Genomic DNA, 21,071 nt, shown 5'->3' on the forward strand with positions numbered 1-21,071 from the left:
AATTTTTCCTTTGTCGAAATCTTACTTTTATATAGAAATTGAATAACATTTAAATAATGACCGCGCATTTTTTAAGGCGATCGTACGCGCTCTAGTGTGAGAAACGTGCAGCATAATTCGTCATGTCACCTCACAATTCTTACTATGTTGTCTATACTTAATCTGGCGCTCCAAAATTTTTTGTTTTTTTAATATTTGTATTTCGATAATGATTGAGTATGAATATTTGCGTGAATGAAAACCATGAATACGTTGTTAACATTTCAAAACGAGGATGAAATAAGATTTCAGAAAAAGGTAATTAAACATGAATTTTTAGATTCAAGAAATAAGCACTTTCAAATTTTTATGAATAATGCGTGACAGTACAAACCTAGATAACTTACATTTTTTCAAAAATAAGCTTCAAATAAACGTGATAAAAGATTTGTTCGAATTTTAATTGTTTTAGTACGGAACTAAAAAAATGTAACTGAAATTTTATTGTTAATTTTAGCGCATGATAATAATGTTTTATTTCCTTCGTGATATTTTTCGAATTTCAAAACCTGTGAAATTGTAACTTTTTGAGATAAAAACTTGTTTACCCTTATTCAGTAAGTTGATATTTCCGGGCGGCGATTTGATCGGATAAAAGCAAGGAATTTATTTCATATCGCAGCACAATTAAAATTTTCGTTAATTTAATAATTTTGTTCCAAGTCCAAATCCATTAAAAGTTTCCTTCTCTTCAATTTTAGAAAATGAAAGTACTTCAAGTCGTTTTTAAAGTAAAAGTATTATTTCGAAAAGGAAATATTTCTGAATTATAATATAATTTTTTTACCATTTTTCGTTGAGTATTTACATTTTTTTCTTGTAAATTCAACCACTTGCGGTTAAGGGTTTGTTAGAAAAATTAATTATTTTTCTGAAAATCCAATTTTTACGGTTGAGAATTAGATTTGTAACAGAAAATTCAAATATTCTATTTTTTGCTGAAATTTGATATTTTTTGGATAAAAATTCAACTATTTGGTTGAAAAAAAAATTTTTTTAGTTAAAAATTAAACTATTTTTTTTTAAATTCATGTAATATGTCGAAAATTCCTATTTTTGTATAGAAAACTAACCATCTTGGTTGAAGATTCATCATCATTTTTATTGAAAAAATTTTTGGAAAATTCACGTATTTTGTTTTCAAAAAACGGCTTTTTTGGTAAAAAAATCGATGTTTTTTTGTGTGTACAAAATGATTGTTTTCTTTGAAAGTTAGTATCATTGTTTAAAAATTTTTCTTTTTGATTGAAAATTTAAGTATTCCAGTTAAATATTCATCATTTTAGTTGCAAATTTCTGTTTTAGATTAAAACTAAATTTACTTGGTTGAAAATTGAAACTGAAAAAACTATTCCGTTGAATATTCCATCATTTTAGTTAAAAAATCATTTTCTGTTTGAACATTTATTTCTTGACTTTTTTAGTTTTAATTGTCATTATTTTTTTTTAAGTTCAATTATTTCAGTTGAAGATTGTTTTAGTTTGTATTTTATTTTAAAACATTATTTTTTGGAAGAAAATAAGTTATCTTTTTGTTTGAAAATTAATCTTTTTGTATGAAAATAAATTTTATTGAATACAAATTTATCTTTTGGTTAGGAGTTAAAGTATTTCAGTTAAATTTTCATTATTATAGTTGGAAAATTAACAGGTAAAATTAAAATTAATTTTTTTACTGTAAACGTAACTATTCTATTTTCTCTTGAAAATTGATTTTTTCTAGATCAAAATTAATCAATTCGGTTGAAAATTAGTCTCCTTTGATTGAAAATTCAATTATTTCGTTAAAATTAATTTTTCTTGAAAAATTATATTTTTGGGTATAAAAAAATTCTTTTTGTTTGAAAATTAATCGCATTGTTTAAAAATGCATGTTTTTGGTTATAAACTTAAATATTTTAGTTAAATATTCATAATTTTATTTGAAAAATCAGCAGTTAAGATGAAAATTATTCTTTTAATGATAACGTAACTATTTCATTTTTTTGACATTTTTTTCTAGTTCCAAATTCAACTGTTTGGTTGATAATTTGTCTCCTTCTAGTTTAAAATTCAACTATTTCTTTATAATTCATGTATTTTGTTGAAAAATGTATTTTTTGGTAGAAAATTAATCTTATTGTTTAAAAATTTATCTTTTTGGTTAAAGATTCAATTATTTTGTGAGTATTTCAGTTAAATATTTGTAATTTTAGTTGGAAAATTAGTAGTTAAGATTAAAATTAATGATTTTTTAAAAACTAAAAACGTAATTATTTCATTTTCGTTTAAAATTTTTTTTCCTAAATACAAAATTTAACTATTTGGTTGATAATTGATCATTTGTCTCCTTCTAGTTCAAAATTCATGTATTTTTTGTAGAAAATTAATCTTTGTGTATGAAAATTAATCTTATTGTGTAAAAAATTATATTTTTGGCTAAGAATTCAAGTATTTCAGTTAAATATTCGTAATTTTAGTTGAAAAATCATCATTTAAGATGAAAATTCGTATTTTTTTTTTTACAAAAACGTAAATATTCCATTTTCTGTTGAAAATTGATTTTTTCTAGTTCACAATTTAACAATTTGGTTGAAAATTGAACTATTACGTTAAAATTCATGTATTTTTTTTTAAAGTTATATTTTTTAAGAAAAATAATCTTTTTGTGTGAAAGTTAATCTTATTGTTTAAAAATTCATGTTTTTGGTTAAAAACTTCAGTATTTCTGTTAAATATTCATAATTTTAGTTGAAAATAGAGCAGTTGAGATGAAAATTAAGTTGTTTTTTTTACTGAAAACGTAACTATTCTATTTTACGTTAAACATTTTTTTCCCGTTGAAAATGTTTTTTTTTCATAGTTTCAAATTCAACAATTTGGTTTAAAATTCGTCTCCTTTGATTTAGACTTTAAATATTTCGTTAAAATTCATGTATTTTTTTGAAAAATTATATTTTTGATAGAATAAAATTCTTTTCTTTTGAAAATTAATATTCTTGTTTAAAAATCCATGTTTTGGGTTAAAAATGTAAGTCTTTTCGTTAAATATTCATAATTTTAGTTGAAAAATCAGCAGTTAAGATGAAAATTAATTTTCAAATTACGAATATTTAACTGGAATACTTACATTTTTGACCAAAAACATGAAGTTTTAAACAATAAGATTAATTTTCACGCAAAATGATTAATTTTCTTTATAAACTACAAATTTTCAACAAAATAAATTAATTTTAACGAAATAGTTAAATTCTCAATAAAAAAAGACGAATTTTCAACCAAATTGTTGAATTTGAAACTAGAAAAAAAATCAATTTCCAACAGATAGTGGAATAGTTATGCTTAAAAAAAATTAATTTTCATTTTCGCTGATGATTTTTCGACTAAAAGTATTCATATTAAGCTCAAATAATTGAATCTCTAACCAAAAAGATGAATTTTTAAACAATAGGAATAATTTTTAAAGAAAAAGATTAATTTTATACCAAAAAATACGTTTTTTCATCAAAATACATGAATTATAACGAAATAGTTGAATTTTAAACTAGAAGGAGACAAACTATCAACCAAGCAGTGGAATTTATAACTAGAAAACAAAATTTTCAATAGAAAATGGAATAGTTACGTTTTCATTAAAAAAAAAATAATTTTTATCTTAACTGCTGATTTTTCAACTAAAGCTATGAATATTTAACTGAAATATTAAAATTTTTAACCAAAACCAGGATTTTTTAAACAGTAAGATTAATTTTTGAAAAAAAAGAATTTGTTTCTACCAAAAAATATAATTTTTCAAGAAAAATGAATTTTAACGAAGTAGTTCAATTTTCGATCAAAGGAGACTAATTTTTAACCAAATTGTTTAATTCTGAACTAGAAAAGAAGTCAATTTTCTACAGAAAATGGAATAGTCCCGTTTATAGTAAAAAAATAAATTTCAATCTTAACTGTTGATTTTCCAACTATAATAATAAAAATTTAACTGAAATACTTTAATTTTTAAACAAAAGATAAATTTGTATACAATAATATTCATTTTCATACAAAAAGATTAATTGTCAAACAGGCCTGGTCTGGAATATTTGAATTTTAAATAAAAACATGAGTTTTCAACTAAAACAATCTTCAGCTGACATAGGTGAACTTTCAAAAAAGTAAAAAATAAAGTAATTAAAACTAAAAAAGTCAAGAAATGAATGTTCAAACAGAAAATGATTTTTTAACTAAAATTATGGAATATTCAACAAAATAGTTTTTTCAGTTTAAGAAAAAAATTATTTTCATAGAAAAAAAATTTAATAAAATCGTTAAATTTTCGGTAAAACAGTTTCTTTTCATTCAAATAAGAAACAAGTTGAATGACAAAAATTAATTTTCAACAAAAAAGTTTATTTTTCAAACCAGTAAATTTATTTTTAACGTAAAAGATAAATTTTTAACTAAAATGATAAATATTTAACTGGAATACTTAAATTTTCTACTAAAAACAAGAATTTGTAAACAATGATATTAACTTTCAATGAAAACAATCATTTTCTACACACACAAAACTATCGATTTTCTACAAAAAAAAGCCGTTTTTTTTTAAAACAAAATATGTGAATTTTCAACGCAATTTCTTCAACTAAAATGATAATGACTCTTAAACCAAGAAGGTTAATTTTCTACAAAAAAAGACGAATTTTCCACATATTACATAAATTTTCAAAAAAAGAGTTTAATTTTTAAATAAAAAATATATTTTTTCAACCAAATAGTTAAATTTTTATCCAAAAAAGATCAAATTTCAAAAAAAATAGTACATTTGAATTTTCCGTTACAAACCTAATTCTCAACCATAAAAATCGGATTTTCAGACAAAATTAAAAAAATTAATGAAGATTTCAATTATGCTACGATCAGAAATAAATTCCCGGTTTTTAATTCAATTCCCGGTTATTCCGTTTTCAGTTTAAAAAATTTTTTTTAGTTCCAAATTCAACTGTTTGGTTGATAATTTGTCTCCTTCTATTTCAAAATTCAACTATTTCGTTAAAATTCATGTATTTTGATGAAAAATTGTATCTTTTTATGTGAAAATTAATCTTATTGTTTAAAAATTCATGTTTTTGGTTAAAAATTTTAATCTTTCAGTTAAATATTCATCAGTTTAGTTAAAAATTCATCTTTATTGTTTAAAATAACACTATTCCATTTGAAGATTCATTATTTTATTTCAAAATTAATTTGTCTTGCAATTTTTTTCTCAGTCTTGAAGGACGTTCAGAATGAAAGTCATGATTTCAAATAAATGTTTGCGTTTTGTGACAAATATGAATATGTTCCTTTCAGTTGACCTAAAAAATTGAAAAACTTGACCGGAAAATGACCGGGTATTTCAAATCGTCCGCCGAATCACCAACCCGATCTTGCAAGTTTTTATTTTTAATTTAAAGTAAAGATTACATTTTTATCGTAATTCGCAGCCTAGCCTGTTCTATTTTGTAGTCAGTATCATTCTAAGATTTTAAACTTACAGATCTATTAACGCGAAATTAGATAACTTTTTCGAATCAAAATTTTTAGAGAAAACAGAAAAAATCTCAAAACTGGCTTTTTGCCTTATCTTAAATTGGCAATTTTAATTTCACAAAATATTTTTTTGCTCTCCTAAAAAATTCCCATGCTTGGTTATCTAGTTCTGTACTGCCTTCCCTTTGAACTGTATATTGACATGATTTATTCTTTACTTTAAGGAAAAAACATTTATTCACAAACAAATATATGAAATTCTCTGTAAATGATCATAATGATGAAATATTTATAAAAAATCAACATCAGTGTAAAATAATTCGTAGATTATGAATAACCAGAAAGCACTCAGAATGTCAGGATCCAAAACTGTATTGATCGACGATACAGAAAGTAAGCATATTACTATTTATAATTTTAATATAATTTAATCTACAGGCCTTACTAACCATAAAGTATCCATATTTCCAGATATAGTCCCTATGGTACCCCATTTGTAATCCATAACGGAACTTAAAAAAATATATATAATATGATTAATACTTATAATTTTTCTTTCAATAAATTAACTCATAGTTTAATCAATATTCAATTCAGATCTATTCCTATTTCTGAATTGTCTTGAGATCTTTTGAACTAGAAATTTTAAAATATGTTTCAATAATTTGAAGGGATTTTTAAGATTTTAAGGTATTTTAAAAAATTCTAATGCATTTTCAAGATCTTTTAATTTTTAATATTTTAGGGAATTTTTTATTTATTTAATTAATTTGAAGGAATTTTGAAGAGTTTAAAATGTTTAAAAATAACAAATTTTCTTGACTTTCAAAAAACATGGAGGATTTTACAGGACTAATAAGGTTTTAGTATATTTTAAAAGGTATCACAGAATTTTATAATATTTCCGAGGATTTCAATGATTTTAAGGGATTTTAAAGACCTGAATGTATTTTAATACATTTCCCAGGATTTCAGGAAATATCGTCATAGAATTTCATAGGTTGTTATAATATTTTTGTGGATTTTACAGAATTTATTCACATTTTGTAGAATTTCAAAGTATTTGAAATATTTTAGGATAAAGAATTTCGGAAAATATGATACGATTTTACAGGACTTACAAGGTTTTAAGATATTTTAAAAGAATTCACGGGATTTTAGAAAGTTTCTAAATATTTCAATAATTTTAAGGTTTTTTTTTTAAGTTCTCAAAATATTTTAATACGTTTTCTAGGATTTTAAAGAATTTATACAGGGGCAGTGAGATATTTCGTAGGATTTCAAAGATTTTAAGAGATTTGAAATTCTTTTTTTGAACTCAACCAGAATTTTTATTAATTTTTCCTCAATTATTTCAAGTTATTTAGAATTCCTTTGAATTTTACTTAATTCAATGGATATTTGTTTAATTTTTAAAATTTTTTATTTAATTCATCCTGAGTATCCATTGATGAAATGATTAAAGGATTTGAAATATTTTAAGGTATTTTTTCAAATACCTTGGCATTTTCAACAGCTTTAAAAAACTTAAAAGGATTTCACAGGATTTGAAATATTTGAGATTATTTTAAAGGATTACAAATAGTTTTTAATTGGTTTCAGTAATTAAATGGGATTTCAAAGAATTGGAAATATTTTAGGAAATTAAAAAAAAAAGAATTTTTTATTTGTTTGAAGAGTTTGATGGGATTTTAAGGAATTTTATCAGCTTTCCGAGGATTTAAGGAAATATCGTCATAAAATTCCATGGTATTTTATCATATTTTAGTGGATTTCAATGAATTTATTTAAGAGAAATTAGGTATTTTATAAAATTTCAAATGATTTGAACAATTTTAGCGGATTTAAACAGATTCCAAGAAATTTGTTATTAATTTCATTAATTTGAAGGAATTTTGAAAAGTTTGAAATGTTTTATGAGAAAGAATTTTCTAGAATTTTGGAAGATATGGAATGATTTAACACGACTTATAAGGATTTAAGATATTTTGAAAGAATTCACGGCATTTTGTAAAGTTTATACATTTTTAAATGATTTTAAGGTTTTTTTTAAGTTCTCAAAATATTTTAATACGTTTTCCAGGATTTTAAAGAATTTATTTGAGGGAAGTGAGGCGTTTCGTAGGATTTCAAAGATTTTAAGTGATTTGAAATGATTTTTTTGAATTCACCGTAAATATTTATTAATTTATCCTGAACTCTTTTACATTTTTTCAATTAACTGAAATTCTTCTAAATTTAACTAATTCCACTTAATTCATTGGATAATTTTTGAATTTTAAAATGTTTTTATTTAATTCATTCTGAGGATCCATTGATTAAATGATCGAAGGATTTGAAATATTGTAATGTATTTTTTTCAACAGCTTTAAAAAAATAAAAAGGATTTCAAATATTTTAGATTATTTTAAAAGATTACAGGTCATTTTCAATTATTTTCAGTAATATAATGGAATTTGAAAGAATTTGAAATATTATAGGGCATTGTAAAATATTCCCAGTCGTTTTCAAAAGCGTTATATTTTTTTCAAAGGAATTTCAGAAAATATCAAAAAAATATTAATATTTTAGGAAATTTAAAAAAGATATTTTTTATTTATTGCAAGAGTTTGAAGGGATTTCTAGGCCTTTGAAATGTGTTAGGGTATTTTCAAGATTTCATGAGATTTTAAAAAAAATTTAGGGATTTCAAAGAATTTATTCACGAGAAGTGAGGTATTTTGTAGAATTTAAAATGATTTGAAATATTTTAGCGGATTTAAACAGATTCCAAGAAATTTTTTATTAATTTTATTATTTTGAAAGAATTTCAAAGAGCTTGAAATGTTTTAAGATAAAGAATTTTCTAGAATTTTGGAGGATATTTTAAAAGAATTCACGGGATTTTGTAAAGTTTCTAATTATTTCCATGATTTTAAGGTGGGTTTTCAAGTTTTCAATATATTTTAATCAATTTTTCAGGATTTTAAAGAATGTCTTCGAGAAAAGTGAGGTATTTAATAGGATTTCAAAGATTTTAAATTATTTTTTGAACTTATCCTAGATTTTTGATAATTTTTCCTGAATTCTTTTAAATTATTTAGAATTCTTTTGAATTTTCTTAATTCACTTGAATTCTTCGGAGCTTAATTAATTCTACTGAATTCAGTGGATATTTTTTGAATTCTTAAAAGTTAAAAGAATTTGAAATATTTTAGACTATTTTAAAACACTAAAAGTAATTTTTGATTGATTTCAGTAATTTAATGGGATTTCAAGGGATTTTAAATATTTTAGGTCATTGTAAAAGATTCCCAGGCGTTTTCAAAAGTTTTAAAAAAATGCCAGAGTTTTGCTTTTATTCATTATTGAAGTATTTAAAAAAACTCACCTTTAATTCCCAGGAAATTCATCAAATTCTTTTAAATTGTCTTTATTTTTTCTCTCGATATTTAAAAATTTATTTTACAATTCATTGAATCCTTTTGAATTTTTCGTATTCATCAGTTACTTTTTTAGTTAGAAATTAGTAGTATTTTAAGGAGTTTTCAGATATTTTTTGCAATTAATTTGGAATTCACCCTGAGTTCTTATTAATGTATTCTGAATTCTTTTAAATTCTTTTGAATTCTACTGAATTCAATCAATTATACAGAATTCAGTTTTTTTTTTAAATTTTGTTTTATTTCTACAGAATTTAATGTATTTTTTTAAGTTTTTTGTTTTATTTCATGAAATATTTTTCAAAATGTTTAGTTTTTCTAAACTCATTTCACACTACTCAATTTAATGATTTTTTCCATATTTTTTCAATAGTTTTGAATTCCAAAGAATATAAAAGAATTGAAGATAAGCTCAAAAAATAATTTCAAATCTTCAAAATCCTGCTAATTTCTAACTAAAAAAGTGACTAATTGCTACAAAACAAAATCAAAATAATCCAAATGGATTAGAAAATTAAAAAAAAAACATTTATGTCAATAAAATTGGAGTGTACTTAGAGGAATTAAAGGAAACTAGAATCCTTTAATTCCTCTAAATACACTCCAATTTTATCGAGATAAATGGATATTTTCGATTAAAAAAAAAATTTTATTCACTTGGATTCTTTTGAACTTGTTTTGTAGCCATTAGTCACTTTTTTAGTTAGAAATTAGTAGCGTTTCAAAGATTTGAAATTATTTTTTGGACTTCATCCTCAATTATTTTACATTTTTTGGAAATCTTTTGCATTTTTTTTATTCATTTGAATTCTTCTACATTAACTTCATTTAATTTAATGGATTTTATAATAGTTTAATGAATGACGAAGTAATTGTTTAGAAAAATTGAGGGATTTCGTATGGTTTTATAAAATATTTCAAGGGATTTTCAGATATTTTTTACAATTAATTTGGAATTCGCCCTGAGTTCTTATTAATTTATCCTAAATTCTTTTATATTCTTTTGAATTCTTCTAAATTTACTCATTTCTACTGAATTCAGTGGAGTTTTAAAAAGGTTTTGTTTAATGCATCTTTAGAGTATTTAAAATCTCACCTTAAATTTTTAAGATTTTCATTAAATTCTTTCAAATTCTCTTTAATCGTTTTGAATGCTCTTGATAATTTTTTTGTTCAGTTTGATTTTCCAGGTATTTTTTCCAATTAATTTGAAATTTGCGCTGAGTTCTTATTAATTTATTCTGAATTCTTTTAAATTCGTTTGAATTCTTCTAAATTCACTCAATTCTACAGAACTAAGTGTATTTAAAGTTTCTGTTTGTTTTATTTCTATGGAGTTCAGTGTATTTTAAAAAAGTTTTTGTTTTATTTCGTTAAATTTTTTCAAAATATCTACTTTTTCTAAACTCATTTCACACTACTCCATTTTAATAATTTCTTTCATATTTTTCAATCGTTTTGAATTAAATTGATAATTTTTTTTAGTTCAATTTGATTATTTATTATTTTAATCGAATTCTTCTAGTTTCCTTTAATTTCTCTAAATAGACTCAAATTTTACTGAGATAAATGGATTTTTTTTTAAATTTTCCAATCCATTTGGATCCTTTTGAATTTGTTTTGTAGCTATTAGTCACTTTTTTAGTTAGAAATTAGTAGGGTTTCAAAGATATAAAATTATTTTGTGGAATTTATCCTTAATTCCTTTATATTCTTTGGAAATCTTTTGATAATTTTTTTATTAATTTGAATTTTGTTATTTATTTGAATTCTTCTACATTAACTTCATTTAATTTCACGGAATTTTATAATACTTCAAAGGATTTCGAAGCACTTGTTCAGAAGAATTGAGTGATTTCGTATGGTTTTATAAAATATTTCAAGGGATTTTCAGATATTTTTCACAAATAATTTGGAATTTGCCCTGAGTTCTTATTAATTTATCCTGAATTCTTTTATATTCATCTAAATTTACTCATTTCTACTGAATCCAGTTTATTTTTAAAAAGTTTTTGTTTTATTTCATCAGATTTTTTCAAAATGTCTAATTTTTCGAAACTCATTTCAGACTACTCAATTTAATTAATTTTTTCATATTTTTCAATCGTTTTAAATTCACTTGATAATTTTTTTTTACTTTAGTGTGATTATTTATTATTATAATCCAATTTTCTAATTTCCTTTATTTCCTCTAAATACACTCCAATTTTACTGTGATAAATGGATTTTTTCGATTTTTCGCCTTAATTTTCCAATCCATTTGGATCCTTTTGAATTTGTTTTGTAGCCATTCGTCTTTTTTTAGTTAGAAATTAGTAGGGTTTCAAACCTTTTAAATTGTTTTTTGGACTTTATCCTCAATTCTTTTATATTCTTTCGAAATCTTTTGAATATTTTTTTATTCATTTGAATTTTATTTATTCATTTTAATTCTTCTACATTAACTTTATTTAATTTCCCGGGATTTTATAATACTTTACTTTAAAGGATTTTTAAAATTTTATAATTCATTTGAATCTTTTTGAATTGTTTTCTAGTCATTAGTCAGTTTTTTAGTTAGAAATAATTAGGGTTTCAAAGATTTGAAATTATTTTTATTGGAATTCTCTTGAATTTTGTATTAATTTGAATTTTTTTAAATTAACGTAATTCTGCATAATTCAATGGATTTTTTTTTTAATTTTTAAAGTTTTTATTTAATGTATCCTGAAGTTTTTTAACCTCACCTTGAATTCTTAGGTCTTTCATCAAATTATTTTTAATTCCCTTGGATTTTTCTAAGCTTATTTCAAATTTACTGAATTCAGTGAATTTTTTTTCATATTTTTAAATTCTTTTCATTTCATTTCAATTTTTATCAACTTTATCAAATTCTTCTCGTTTACCTTACAGTCCTCTAAATTCATTCCTATTTCGCGGAAATCAGTGGAATATTTATTAATTTAAAATTTTTTTTACTATTTATTAGAATTCCCCCTTGAGCGCAAAAAAGTACCCTATGACCTGTATCTAGCTTATATTTTAATGTATACTTTCAAAAAATTCCATTTTTATGCGTTGAATTAATTTTCCAATCTCTTCAAAAATTGAGTTTCTTAAAATTAAGTTTCTCTTTTTCTCTATGAACTTTAATTTGAAATTGCTCGTTTAATTGCAGGGCATTCGAAGAATGCTGAATCACCCAAAGAAATAAAAATCCTCTGTTTTAATCTAAGTCACTGCAGTGTACAGACTCAGCTCTTTTTTTGCTGCATCGGTGTCTTTTTTTTCTACATCCTCTACGGATATTTACAGGTAAAATAATTGATAAAATTTCATGAAAATTTAGGATTCATATTCTAATTAGATAAAAAAAATACTGAATTATTAATTGATATAAACTTGATTTAATTTACAGGAATTGATATTTTCTTTAGACGGATTTAGACCGTTTGGATGGTACCTAACACTCATTCAATTTGCCTATTATGCAGTATTCGGTTGGATAGAATCGAGAATCAGAGGAATTACTCGTAAAATACCAATTAGTACTTATCTATTATTAGCAGTTTTAACCCTAGGAACCATGGGTTTTTCAAATTCTTCATTAGGATATCTGAATTATCCTACTCAGGTAAATTTCCAAAATCAATCTTTAAAATGTCAGGGTTTCTGGAAAAATCCAATTCCAAATTTCCATCAGTTTTCCAGGTCAATTCTATTCAATTTCAAAATTATCTAGTGATCGCAGACTAATTTATCAACAATTTTTTGTACAATTTTTGCGCAATACATAATTCGAAAATCTTGAACTTTAAAAATGTTCTATTTTTATTTTTAAACGTACATTTTTAATTTAAAGAATTTTAAAATTCAGTTCTGAAGACTTAAATAAGTAATTACACAGGTAATTACTGATTTAAAAAAATTATTTTCAGGCTTCTAATTCAATAAAAAATTGCCTAATTTTTCCAAACAATAGTGCCAGGCATTGAACTCACCACGATATTTGATCTATTTGACACTTTTTTTGAGCGATGACACTATTTTGCTACTATTTAGAAAAAAAATTACCTAAAATAATATGTGTGTCACTTTAATTAGTCAACAAGTAGTTGAATTTTCAACGAAAAAAGATGAATTATTAACAAAAAATGTAATAGTTGTTTTTTAAAGCAAGAAATTTGTTTTATTCTAAATCAAAAACAGTTAAATTGAACTAAAAAGAACGAATTTCTAATAAACTAGTTGAGTCTTCAACTAAAAAGAATTATTTTCAACCAAAAATTTGTAATAAAAAAATATGATCTTTATACTAGAGTGGATGAATTTTCAATTCAAAAAGATGAATTTTCAATCAAGAAGATTAATTTTCTACAAAAAAAGTGAATCCTAAACAAAATAAATCCATTTTTAATCAAATAGTTGAAGTTTTAACCAAGAATATTAATTTTTCACTAGAGGAGACGAATTTTCAAAAAAATGTATACATTTTCCACGATATTGTTGAATTTTCTACTAAAAAAATAATTTTAAAATAAATTTTATACATTTTTACCCAAATAGTCGAATTTTCTACCGTAAAAGATAAATTTTAAACAAAATACATGAATTTTTAACCGAGAAGATTCATTTTCTGCGAGAAAAGACAAATTTTCAACAACAAAAAATCAATTTTTCGACAAATATTTGAATTTTCATCTAAGAAGATTAACTTTAAACTAAAAACACGAAATTTCAACAAATTATACACATATTTAAACAATTTCCAACCAAGAAGATCAATTCTCTGCTACAAAAACACGAAATTTTCAACAAAATACATAAAATTGGAACCAAATACCAAAATATGCATTAAAAATTAAATTTTTTTGACGAAGAAGGCAAATTTTCAACAAATTACATACATTTTTAATCAAATAGTTGAATTTCTATCCAAGAAGATTATTTTCTTTACTAAAAAAGATGATTTTTCAACAAAAATACATAAATCTGTGAATTAATAGTTGAATTTTAAAACTAGAAGATTTTTTGCTAAAAAACACGAATTTTCAATAAAACACATAAGTTTGGAACCATATATATGAATTTTCATCAAAAATTTTATTTTTTTACCAAAAGGATAAATTTTCAAACTATTGCATGAATGTTTGATGAAATAGTTGTATTTTCTACCAAGAAGATGAATTTTCAATCTAGAAGATTGATTTTCTGCGAGAAAAGACATATTTTCAACAACAAAAAAATCAGTTTTTTAACAAATAGTTGAATTTTCATCTACGAGGATTAAGGTTCAACTAAAAAGATGAAATTTCAACAAGTTATACACATATTTAACCAATTAGGTGAATTTTCAAACAAGAAGATCAATTCTCTGCTATAAAAACACGAATTTTCAACAAAATACATAAATTTGGAACAAAATACATAAATGTTCATCAAAAATATAATTTTTCTGTGCCAAAAAGGCGAATTTTCAACAAATTCAATACATTTTTAATCAAATAGTTGAATTTCTATTCAAGAAGATTATTTTCTTTACTAAAAAAGACGAATTTTCAACAAAAATACATAAATCTGTGAATTAATAGTTGAATTTTAAAACTATAATATTTTTTTTTGCTAAAAAACACGAATTTTCAATAAAATACATAAGTTTGGAACCATATATATGAATTTTCATCAAAAATATTATTTTTTTACCAAAAAGATCAATTTTCAACCTATTGCATAAATGTTAGATTAAATAGTTGAATTTTCTAACAAGAAGATTAATTTTCTACAAAAAAATGTGAATCCTAAACAAAATAAATACATATTTAATAAATTAGTCAAACTTTTAACCAAGTATATTAATTTTTCACTAGAAGAGACGAATTTTCAAAAAAATGTATACATTTTGCAAGATATAGTTGAATTTTCTACCGTAAAAGATCAATTTTAAACGAAATACATGAATTATCAACCAAGAAGATTAATTTTCTGCGAGAAAAGACAAATTTTCAACAACAAAAAAAAAATTTTTCAACAAATATTTGAATTTTCATCTAAGAAGATTAACTTTTAACTAAAAAAACGAAATTTCAACAAATTATACACATATTTAACCAATTTCCAACAAAGAAGATCAATTTTCTGCTATAAAAACACAAATTTTCAACAAAATACATCTATTTGGAACAAAACACCCGAAATTTCATCAAAAATTTAATTTTTTTTACCAAAAAGGCGAATTTTCAACAAATTACATACATTTTCAATCAAATAGTTGAATTTCTATTAAAGAACATTATTTTCTTTAATGAAAAAGGCGAATTATATACGAATTTTCATCAAAAATATGATTTTTTTACCAAAAATGTTTGATGAAATAGTCTAATTTTCTACCAAGAAGATGAATTTTCAATCAAGAAGATTAATTTTCTATACAAAATGTGAATCCTAAACTAAATAAATACACATTTAATAAATTAGTTGAACTTTTAACTAAGTATATTAATTTTTCACCAGAAAAGACGAATTTTCAAAAAAATGTATACATTTTGCACGATATAGTTGAATTTTCAAACGTAAAAAAAAATTTAAACAAAGTAAATGAATTTTAAACCAAGAAGATCAATTTTCTGTGAGAAAAAACAAATTTCCAACAACAAAAAATGAATTTTTCAACAATTAGTTGAATTTTCATCTAAGAAGATTAACTTTCAACTAAAAGACGAAATTTTAACAAATTATACACATATTTAACCAAGTAGATGAATTTCCAAACAAGAAGATCAATTCTCTACTATAAAAACACGAATTTTCAACAAATTACATACATTTTTAATCAAATAGTTGAAATTATATCCAAGAAGATTATTTTCTTTACTGAAAAAGACAAATTTTCAACAAAAATACATAAATTTGTGATTAATAGTTGAATTTTAAAACTATAAGATTTTTTTTTCTAAAAAACACGACTTTTCAATAAAATACATAAGTTTGGAATTATATATATGAATTTTCATCAAAAATATTATTTTTTTACCAAAAAGATCAATTTTCAACCTATTGCATAAATGTTTAATGAAATAGTTATATTTCCTACCAAGAAGATGAATTTTCAATCAAGAAGATTAATTTTCTGCGAGAAAAGACATATTTTCAACAACGAAAAAATTAATTTTTTAACAAATAGTTGTATTTTCATCTACGAGAATTAATTTTCAACTTAAAGGACGAAATTTCAACAAGTTATACACATATTTAACCAAGTAGATGAATTTCCAAACAAAAAGATCAATTCTCTGCTATAAAAACACGAATTTTTAACAAAAGACATAAGTTTGGAACAAAATACATAAATTTTCATCAAAAATATAATTTTTCTGTACCGAAAAGGCGAATTTACAACAAATGACATATATTTTAAATCAAATAGTTGAATTTTCAATCAAGAAGATTAGGATTTACCAAAAAGACAAATGAAAATAATAAATTTATCAAAAAGACGAATTTTCAACGAAAATACATAAATTTGTATCAAACAGTGGAATTTTATACCAAGATAGTTAAAAAAAAACACGAATTTTCAACAAAATACATGAATTTTCCTTAAAAAAATATTAATTTGTTACCAAAAAGACGAATTTTCAACAAATTAGATAAATTTTTAATCAAATAGTTGAATTTTCAACCAAAAAGGTTATATTTTTATTAAAAAGACGAATTTTCAACGAAAATACATAAGTTTCTGAGGGTTGCTAGAAAAGTCCAGTTCCAAAATTCCATCACTTTTTCAGGTTTTCCAGGTCATTAAAAAAATGCAGGTCTTTTTTGTTATTTGAAGTCAATTCTATTACATTTCAAAATATTTTACGTTTAAAGTTGAAAATTGTTGATAAAAGCCATTTTTATTTTATCAGCTGTAAATATAATAAATAATATATTTTAAAAATGGATCTATACTTTAAGTTTTTAAAAGTGAGCAATACTTTTGGACAAAATGGAAGAATTTATAGATTTTAGCATCAAAAATTAAAATGTTTCAATTCATAAGTCTTAGTCATTAAAAATTTAAACGTCTTACTTTATAAACTGTTTTCAATTGAAAAATAAATTCGTAATGATATATTCGTAATTAAAGGTTTTCTTTAAATTTGAATTATTGTTTTAGTCTGAAATGTAGCTTTTTGCAGAAATTTAAACCAAAAATCTAGAAGCCTTTTAAGTATTTTAAAGGGCTTCACAAGAATAAAAACATTTTCTTAAGATTACCAGAAAAATTGAAAATGAGTTTTCATTTTGAAAATATACTTTAAAAGAATATTTAAAAAATTTTTTAAAGATTTTCAATATTGTCCAAAAAAGAATCTGAAAATTTTAAGGGATTTTTTTTTTTTGCTGGATTTTCTAAAAGATATTTAGAAGTTCGGAAAAGATTTCAAAAATAATTTTAAATTTGAAGAAATTTAAACAACTTCTAGATTTCTTAATGTTTTGAAATATAATTTTGAAGGTTTTCACGGTTGTTTAAACTATTTAAGATTAAAAATAATTTGCTTCTAATTCAAGAAGTATCCAATTTACAAAAAATTAATTTTTCAATTCTGAATGTTTCCAGCTTAAAATTGCTTAAAATTATATCATTTTGAAAATGTATAGTTCATTGATTAATTTTGATTTATAGAGCATTGAAAATCATTATGTAAATTTAAATCTTTGGAATTTGAATCTGAATCTTTGAACTCCACATAATTTATAAAAGTGAAAAATTCTAAATTTTTCAGTTTACCTGCATTACATTTAAAATTGTTCAATTAAAAAGCATTAGATCTTCCATTTTTTACGTTCTTATTTTTATTGAGCATTTTAATACAACATTTTTTAATTAAAAAAACTTTTAAACTTCAATTTGAAGAGTTTAACATTAAATATTTCGACTTTGATTGCTTCAATTTGTATTTTAATTTTCATTACTTGAAATGGAAAAATATTTAGCCTTAGAGATCGAATTTTTAAATTTCAAAAGATTTCAAAGTATTCTAAATACTTTAAAGATTTTGAAAAAGATCCCAACGAATTTTTGAATTATTTTGATTAATTTAAAGAGATATGATAATATTTTAGTGGATTTAAAAAAATTTATTCAAGAGAAGTGAGGTATTTCGTACAGTTTCAAAGATTTTCGGAGATTTGAAATTAATTTTTAGAATTTATCTTGAATTCTTGTTAATTTATCATAAATACTTTTAAATTCTTTTGATTTATTGAAGTCCCTTGAATTCTTCTAAATTTACTTAATTCAATGGATTTTTTTCTACTTTTTAAAAGTTTTTACTTAATTGATCTTGAAAATCAATTGATAAATTGTTAAAAGAATTTGAAATATTTTTCAAATACTTTGACATTTTCAAAAGATTAAAAAAATTCGAGGGATTTCAACAGATTTTAACGGATTTGAAATATTTTAGAAAATTTCAAACAATTCCGGATTTTTTAAAATTTATCATTCAATAATTTGAAGGAATTTCAGAGACTGAAATATTTTGGGGTATTTCAAAAGATTGCAAGGCATTTTCAAGAAATTTGAACAATTTCATTCATTTGGAATTCGACCGTATTCTTATTAATTTATTCTCAATTCTTTTTCATTCTACTAAATTCTACTAAATTTCAATGGAATTTTTTTGATTCAAAAAATGTTTTCCAATTCATTTGAATTTAATTTGAATTGTTTTGTAGTCATTAATCACTTGTTTGGTTAGAAATTAGTCGGTCTTTAAAGATTTGTCTTGATTTTTTTTTATTTACTTCAGTTCATGTAAATTTACTTAATTCTATTAGATTTAATGGATTTTTTGAGTTTTTAAACGTTTTTATTTAATTTATCCTAAATTCTTTCAATCTCTACATTCTTAAATTGTCACCATTAATATTATTATAAAGTTTCAATCAATTCTGGAATCATAATCATATTATTTTTATTAGAAAAAAATCAGTCCGTATCAATTCGCAAATTTAAAATTCGCCCTACAAAAATAATTATTAGGACTTTAAAATACAAAATTATTAATGAATTCGAATTTAAAAGGTTTTTCAATTATTATTACACTTTTAACCATTCTGAATAATATTCTGATAATATTGTTTTAATCTGGAATTATAACCATTTTAGTTTTATCAGTAAAAAATCGATATGTATCATTTCGTAAATTTAAAGATTTATAAAATTAAAAAAAAAAAATCTGCAACTATAATCATATTATTTTTGTTTATAAAAAATCAGTCCGCAAAATTAAAATTGGCCGTACTATTTTTATTATATATTAATATTTTGTTTTATTCTTTAAAAATTTATTTTTATTTTTTATTGATAATTATTCATTATATTTAACTATATTAACAATTTGAATTATAAGTTTAATGTTAATATCATCAATTAAGATACATTTGATGAAATTATATATTTATAATTTTATTATTATATTAATTATATTAATTTTAACTTTTGCCGTTAATTAATTATTTGTTAATGAAAAGGACTTTCTAGAAATTATTGAATTCTAAACAATTCTTATTAATATTATTATAATTTCTTTTTTTATTCTGGAATTATAATCCTATTAGTTTTATAAGTAAAAAATCAATTAGTATCATTCTGAAAACTTAAAATTTTCCTTGTCAATATAATATTATTATGACATTGAAATGTGTCATCATTAATTAATGAAAGTATAAAGGACTTTCCAAAAATGATCGAATGATAAAAAATTCTCCTCAATATTCTTATTCTTTTCAGAATCTGGAATTACATTCATATTTTTTTGATTAGTTCCAAAAATATAACTCCACGTTATCATTTTTAATTCTCTAAGTTAAAGAATCAATGAATTGCAACAATTTAAAAATTGTATAATTTTAAACAATTTTCATTTGTTTTAAAAACGCGATACTTAAATGAAATTTTTTTTACGTTTTACAGGTGATTTTTAAATGTTGCAAACTAATACCAGTACTGATAGGCAGCATTGTGATACAAGGAAAGAAATACGGAATATTAGATTTTGCAGCAGCCACTGTAATGTGTTTAGGACTGATTCTTTTTACTCTAGCTGATAGTATGATATCGCCTCGATTTGATATGATTGGTGTGGCAATGATAACCAGTGCTTTAGTTTGCGATGCCCTTATAGGAAATATTCAAGAAAAAGCAATGCGACAACACAAAGCGACTAATACTGAAGTCGTACTCTATTCTTACAGTATCGGTTTTGTATACTTACTTTTAATCCTATTATTGACCGGAGATATTGGAACAGCAGCATCCTTTTGCACACAGGTAATTACTGATTTTAAAAAAATATATTATTTTCAGGCTTCTAATTCAATAAAAAAATTGAATTTCGTTGAAAATTAATCTATTTTTTGTTGAAAACTCAACTACCTTTGATTAATTTTTATTAAGGCACTATTAATTTTCTATAAAAAAAATGTGAACCCTAAACAAAATAAATACATTTTTAATCAAATAGTTGAAATTTTAAGGCAGAATATTAATGTTTCGCTATAAGAGACGAATTTTCAATCAGATGTATACATTTTTCACAAAATAATCGAATTTTCTACTAAAAGACGAATTTTAAAACAAATTTTATACATTTTTAACCAAATAGTCGAATTTTCTACCGTAAATACAAATTTTAAACAAAATAAATTGATTTTCAACCAAAAGGATTAATTTTTTTTAGAAAAGAGACAAATTTCCAACAAATCATAATCAATTTTTAACCAAATACTGAAATTTTCAACCAAAAAGGTTCACTTTCTCCTCAAAGGATGCAATTTTAACAAATTACATTCATTTTCACCGAAGTAGATGAATTTTATTTTAATTTAATTTAAATTATTTATTATTTATATAAGAATATAATACGTTGTATTATATATATATTATTTATTTTTTAATTTTATTTTAATTTTAATTACTAAAAGACGAATTTTTAAACAAATTTTATACATTTTTGACCAAATATTCGAATTTTCTACCATAAATATAAATTTTAAACAAAATACATTGATTTTCAACCAAGAGGATTAATTTTTTAGAAAAGCGACAAATTTTCAAGAAATCATAATCAATTTTTAACCAAATACTGA

The 21,071-nt window shown here is 22.4% G+C and overlaps 1 protein-coding gene across 2 annotated transcripts in view; it reads left to right on the forward strand.

The window, feature by feature from the left end:
• The first annotated feature begins 145 nt into the window (after positions 1 to 145).
• LOC117171347 (adenosine 3'-phospho 5'-phosphosulfate transporter 2) overlaps positions 146 to 21,071 on the forward strand; it is a 27,183-nt gene continuing 6,257 nt past the window's right edge. Inside the window, exons 1-5 of one of the 2 annotated variants that reach the window (XM_033358582.1) lie at positions 146 to 297; positions 5,856 to 5,922; positions 12,109 to 12,245; positions 12,349 to 12,564; positions 19,897 to 20,253. In XM_033358582.1, coding sequence (XP_033214473.1) covers positions 235 to 297; positions 5,856 to 5,922; positions 12,109 to 12,245; positions 12,349 to 12,564; positions 19,897 to 20,253 — 840 coding nt within the window. In that variant the 5' untranslated portion in view covers positions 146 to 234. Of the gene's footprint in view, positions 298 to 5,753; positions 5,923 to 12,108; positions 12,246 to 12,348; positions 12,565 to 19,896; positions 20,254 to 21,071 lie in introns of both variants that reach the window. The other variant, XM_033358583.1, reaches the window with a different exon arrangement.

Source organism: Belonocnema kinseyi, chromosome 4, assembly GCF_010883055.1.
Source record: "Belonocnema kinseyi isolate 2016_QV_RU_SX_M_011 chromosome 4, B_treatae_v1, whole genome shotgun sequence".
Lineage (NCBI taxonomy): Eukaryota > Metazoa > Arthropoda > Insecta > Hymenoptera > Cynipidae > Belonocnema > Belonocnema kinseyi.